A 6,019-nucleotide genomic window follows, 5' to 3' on the forward strand; every position below is an offset into this window, starting at 1 on the left:
AATTCTCCCATAGTGAATGATCCTGCTTCCAGTTTTCTTACAAAAACTTAAGTTGTTTGTTGTATTATAGAGCAGCATTTTTTATTTTTGCTTTTAGGGTTTTTATTGTTGATACTATTGGAGATTTCATTCACTATTTTCCCCTTTCCCCCCTCCAAGCTCCTTCTGCCCTTCCCCCAGTCCCTGGCCTTCATCACATTGTTGCCTGTGTCCATGAGCTGTGCATATATGTTCTCTGGCTAATCTCTTCCAGTCCCCTGACCCCTTCCCCTGTGAAATCTGTCAGTCTGTTCCATGTATTCCTGCCTTTGGTTTTATTTTGTTCATTAGTTAATTTTGTTCATTAGATTCCACATGAGTGAGATAATATGGTGTTTATCTTTCTCTGACAGCTTATTTTGTTTTGCTTAGCATAATATTTTCCAAGTCCATCCATGCTGTTGCAAAGGGTGACTCCTCATGTATTTTTGAACTTGAGGAATTTGTGTTGTAACAGAAAAATATATCTACTATAAACCTTTATGGAAAGTACTATTAGAGAATTTTTCCTCTGGCAGGAAGTTAATTTGAGGAGGCCAACACCTGGAGATTAAGAAAGAAAATGCCCACCTAGTCATTTCTGTTATATTAAGAAGACCTTGTCTGTAGAGGGACAGACTAATGTTAGTGAATCAATAAATATGTGCATAACACACACACAAACACACCAATACTTTATCTTTGAAATAGAGAACAGGGATGTGTGGAGGATTGGGCCAAGTGAAAGAAGAAGAGACCTCAACAGTTTAAATGAGTTGTTCCCTTTCACATATGTAAGGCTGCTAAAAAAACACAAGAGGCATAAAACTGCTTCTCTCACTGAAAAAAACTAGGAACATTTTTCTTCTTTCTCTCTCTCTTTTTTTAGAGGGGGGGAAGTGAGGGGGAAAACATTATTGTGAGAGAGATATTGATCAGTCGCTTTCCACATGCAGTCTGACTGGGGACTGAACCCCCAACCCAGGCAGGGACCTCAATTGGAAATTGAACCTGCAGTGTCTCCAGTTACGGGGTGATGCCTGACCAACTGAGTCATTCTGGTCAGGACAAAACTGGGAACATTTTTACAGTGTAACTTCTTTCAGCCCTTCCTTTTTATTTTCACCTTTTTTAAATATTTTAAACTTTTCCATGTTATTCTGTCCACTATCTGGGTAATCCTATTGCTTTCAGCCATAAAACATATTACAGTCAAATGTAATGGAAGGAATTTCTTTGCTGGCTCTGTTCCTTTATTGGCACTGATAGTCCTAATCAGGGTCCCCATCCTGGGAACGCCATCGGTACTAGGTGCACAGGGCAGCTATTTTTCTTTTTGAAGAAAGTTCACCCTAAGAAAATAAGAAATTCAGTAAGCCAGTAACTATGTGCTTAGCAATAAACTAGTGATTAGTATTAAATGGACCTCTGTTTTCATCCTGCATTGTTCAGTACCCATACCAAGAGTTAAGTTGGAAATAAGAGGAATGCTATAATAGTTTTGAGTCCTTTTTCAACACAGAAGAACTTTCTGCCTTTAGTGGATTTGGTTCTGAGTACAGTTTTTCCTGCTCTGGGTAACCTTATTTTAGCAAGTGGAGATATGAACATTTTTACTTTCAAATTTTACTTGCCTTTTTGCAGTTACAGACTGTTTTAAACATTACTTGTCTATTATCTGTAGTTCATATTTTAGAGTAAGGCTTTCTGTAACATAGCTGGCAGTTTGGGGTTTTACTTTGCCTTAGTGTCTTTCTCCCCTTAGTTCTGTTCTTCATTTCTTATCTTACAGAGAGGTATGGGAAATGGAACTGGATAGACTCAAGAATCAGGATGGTGAAATAAATCAGAATATTATGGAAGAGACAGAACGGGCCTGGAAGGCAGAGGTGAGAACAGTTGCTATATTGAAGGTCTTGCTTTGGGGCTTCCAGATGGTGTATCCTTTTGGTACAGCATTATACCACTAGGACATGTAAGTATTACATCATACAGCCACCAAGCATTTGTTTCAACTGAACTTTATGTACAGTTAATAAAATGTGTGCGTATGTGTGGTTTCATTAGATCTTATCACTAGAGAGCCGGAAAGAGTTGCTGGTGTTAAAGCTAGAAGAAGCAGAGAAAGAGGCAGAACTGCACCTTACTTATCTCAAGTAAGTATCTTCCCATTCTAGAATCTTAATGGTCCTGCAGTTTTGCGGGGGAAGGGTTCTTTTTAGTTAGTTAGTTAGTTAGTTAGTTAGTTAGTTAGTTAGTTATTTTTAAGGCTTGAAACCCTAGGCTAACTAGTCTGGCACTTATTTTCACAGGAATTTCACGGTCATCTATGTACAGTAGTAATTGTTCAGTGATTTCTCTTCCCATATTATAACATCCTCATTCTCCAACTCTTCCCTTTTACACTTCTATAGTTTTGTATTTTCTGTTGTATTAGTTCCCATTGTATAAATAGTATCTCTTATACTGTCAGATCATTACAACTTTCTTTGTAGATTTGTTTCTTATACAGTCATTTCTCCTCTTTTTGCCATGGGATCTGGAGTTTCCATGTGGCACTTCCAGGCAAATAAGACCCCTGTCTCAGTGGTTGGTTTTCTTTCTCTAGTATTTGGCTTAAAAGATGCTGGAGTTAAAATGAGGCAAATGACCTAGATCTTTGGCATTTTCTTGCATCTGGTTTGACCTCTTTTCTCCAGGCCCATTAGCCAGCATACTGTTATGCTAGCGCAGAGTGTTGGGAGTTAGGTTTTCTTTAATTCTACAAATTCCTATTGGTTTCTTGAAAGGTCAACTCCCCCAACCCTAGAGACAGTTCGTTCTAAACAGGAGTGGGAGACAAGACTGAATGGAGTTCGGATGATGAAAAAGAATGTCCGGGTAAGTGTGGTAACAGGGATCATTGAGTCTGAGTTAATCTATGCTTAAATACTTCTGGTGATAGAGAGGGACCTTTTACACCTCCATTTAGAGCCTATTCTACCACTCCCTTTGTTTTCTTCATATGGGAAGGTGCTCTTTTTCTAGGGATCCTCACTCAGCTCAGTAGTAAAAGATAATCCTGTCCTTTCTCTCTATTCTAGGACCAATTTAATAGTCATATCCAACTAGTGAGGAATGGAGCCAAGCTGAGTAGTCTGCCTCAAATCCCTACTCCCACTTTGCCTCCACCCCCATCAGAAGTAGGTTGAAATGTTGGCTTTGGGGAATCAGGTTTTTTTTGTGACAGCATATTTTGCTTGTTCTTTTAAAGAAGATACTGCTTTTGTTATTATATTATTATTGTTTTTATTGGTATTATTTGATACAAGAGTTGCTCATTGATTTCAGCGATAGTTTCCTAACTTTCATTTTCCTGCTTTCTCTTTTTCTTCTGCTTCTTCCGCTCTGCAGACAGACTTCATGCTTCAGGTGTTCCAACCCAGTCCCTCTTTGGTTCCTCGGATGCCCTTCTCCATTGGGCAGGTCACAATGCCCATGGTCATGCCCAGTGCAGATCCCCGTTCCTTATCTTTCCCAATCCTGAACCCTGCCCTTTCCCAACCCAGCCAGCCTTCCCCACCCCTTCCTGGCTCCCATGGGAGAAACAGCCCTGGCTTGGGTTCCCTTGTTGGCGCCCATGGTCCACACATGCCCCCTGCTGCCTCCATCCCACCTCCCCCAGGCTTGGGTGGTGTTAAGGCTTCTACTGAAACTCCCCGGCCCCAACCAGTAGACAAACTGGAGAAGATCCTGGAAAAGCTGCTGACCCGGTTCCCACAATGCAATAAGTAAGTGTTTTTCAGGACTAAATTTGTAAAACTTGTCAGAGAAATTGATGGGCTAAAATAGGAGAGGTTTCATAGATATTCCCCACAAGTCTGTCTCTCCTTTTCTTTTTTAGGGCCCAGATGACCAACATCCTTCAGCAGATCAAGACAGCGCGCACCACCATGGCAGGCCTGACCATGGAGGAGCTGATCCAGCTGGTGGCTGCACGGTTGGCAGAGCATGAACGGGCAGCAGCCAGCACCCAGGTAGGACATGCTGCTGAGGGCTCAGACCTGCCAGGATGTGGGGGAGAGGCAGCACTGCAGCCAGGGGATCTAGTTTGCTATTTTCCTTTGCCAACTGGGTACTAAATGATTTCTTTTTGTTACATACTCTGTTACTCAGACTCTTTCCTTACTCTGACACTGTTTCTGCCCACAGCCACTTGGTCGGATCCGGGCCTTGTTCCCTGCTCCGTTGACCCAAATCAGTACCCCAATGTTCTTGCCTTCTGCACAAGTTTCATATCCTGGAAGGTCTTCACATGTAAGGCTCATTTTCTTTGAAAACTAGGATTTGAAGGTGGGGGAGAGAATGTCGGTAAGAAGGGAGTGGGTTTACAGTTGAGTGCAGGAAGAAGCTATTCTGTCATCAGCTGGGTTGTTGGTAGCCGCAACTGGGAAAATGTAAGTACTTTTGGCAAGAATCTCTATATGAACTTTCACCTCTTCTAGTGTAAAATCTTTTTACTACATGGAAACAGTAGCTGGAATCATGGACATAAAAGGCTAAGAGACTCAGAGCTTTCTCATTTTTCTATGCTCTTAACCATCCCTCCTTTGTTATGCAGGCTCCAGCCACCTGTAAGCTGTGTCTTATGTGCCAGAAACTTGTCCAGCCCAGTGAGCTGCACCCAATGGCATGTACTCATGTGTTGCATAAGGAGGTGGGTGCTACTTTCCTTCCTCATTTTCCACTCTTTCTTTTCTGACAACTAAGGTGATTTGATTTTTCTTACACATTTTAGTATTGATGCTTATCCCTAGTATCTAAGTGTAAGGTTTTTGGTAAATTGTGGCATAAACATCAGCAGAATTCAGAATAGTGGAAGCCAGGCTCTCCCAGCTTCCTTTTACCCTGTTCTCTGTAGAGGACTTGATAAGCAGGTTATAATAGAGCACTGATAGGTCACTTTCTTGAAAAATTGATAATAGGATATATATATCTAACTGTTGTTTCAAATATAGCATTGTTGACAGACTTTGCGTAGATGAGAGGAATGGAATAGAGAACCTGAATATGAGATTAGTTAAACTCCATTAACAGAATTGCTTGAAGACCTGCCTGTTAGAGATTATCTATCCAAACTGACAAATTATTCCTATATTTATGGTTACCCAGCAGAGTTAAGTCTCTTAGCAGCTGGGATGATTATTTTTTACTATTTTATTTTGCTTATTTTACTGCAACTAAAGGTAGAAACTGAATTTACATCTAAATTTTTGATGAGGAAAAATTCTGAGAAAAAACTTAAGGTGATGTGTATTAGCAGATAGAAGCTCATTTGAGCCTAAGTGGATCATGAGAAGGAGCAAGCCTAGCTATTCAACAAAAAAGCAGCTTCACACTATTATTAGTTGATTGTTCATGTTGCCTATAAAAAGAACAGGTTCTCTTGCTCTGAAGATTCTTTTGGGGGTAAGAGTAAATGAAATAGACCTCCTAATCCCCCATGGTAAGCGCTTTTCTGACTTAGTAAATATTTCTTTGACCCATTGAACCTTAATAACACTCTCTCTCCTCCTTCCTTCCATCTTTCCAGATAAACTTGAGGTATGTCTTTTTTTCTTTCCAGTGTATCAAATTCTGGGCCCAGACCAACACAAATGACACTTGTCCCTTTTGTCCAACTCTTAAATGACGGACCTGATTGGGGAGGAAGAAGAAGAGAAACTGATGTGAACAGGAAACGCGGGTTCAAGATTTCTAAAACTCTATATTTATACAGTGACATATACTCATACCATGTACATTTTTATTATATAGGGTAATGTGTGTATAGAAAGTCTGTATTCAAATGTTCGTAATGAAAGTATGTATATTATGCAGAATGGTCTGTCCCCTTCACCATGCATTCCCTTTGGGGGATGCAGAGTGTAGCTAAGATGATGTTTAGTTTGACCTTGAAATTATGATATTGCTGCCTAAATCTGTTTCCAAATACAATATAAAAACCATTAGGAAGCTATTG

General features: G+C 40.4%; 1 protein-coding gene across 2 annotated transcripts in view; it reads left to right on the forward strand.

Annotated features, from left to right (window-relative positions):
* RNF214 (ring finger protein 214) overlaps positions 1 to 6,017 on the forward strand; it is a 55,774-nt gene extending 49,757 nt beyond the window's left edge. For both annotated transcript variants that reach the window (XM_037147292.2, XM_037147294.2), the window contains exons 7-15: positions 1,811 to 1,907; positions 2,086 to 2,174; positions 2,808 to 2,898; positions 3,102 to 3,200; positions 3,412 to 3,788; positions 3,902 to 4,034; positions 4,210 to 4,314; positions 4,619 to 4,714; positions 5,624 to 6,017. In XM_037147292.2, the coding sequence (XP_037003187.2) occupies positions 1,811 to 1,907; positions 2,086 to 2,174; positions 2,808 to 2,898; positions 3,102 to 3,200; positions 3,412 to 3,788; positions 3,902 to 4,034; positions 4,210 to 4,314; positions 4,619 to 4,714; positions 5,624 to 5,689 (1,153 nt within the window). In that variant the 3' untranslated portion in view covers positions 5,690 to 6,017. The remainder of the gene's footprint in view (positions 1 to 1,810; positions 1,908 to 2,085; positions 2,175 to 2,807; positions 2,899 to 3,101; positions 3,201 to 3,411; positions 3,789 to 3,901; positions 4,035 to 4,209; positions 4,315 to 4,618; positions 4,715 to 5,623) is intronic.
* The last annotated feature ends 2 nt before the right edge of the window (positions 6,018 to 6,019 follow it).

The sequence above is a fragment of the Artibeus jamaicensis genome, unplaced genomic scaffold (assembly GCF_021234435.1).
Source record: "Artibeus jamaicensis isolate MK-2021 breed Jamaican fruit bat unplaced genomic scaffold, CSHL_Jam_final contig_196, whole genome shotgun sequence".
Taxonomy (NCBI): domain Eukaryota; kingdom Metazoa; phylum Chordata; class Mammalia; order Chiroptera; family Phyllostomidae; genus Artibeus; species Artibeus jamaicensis.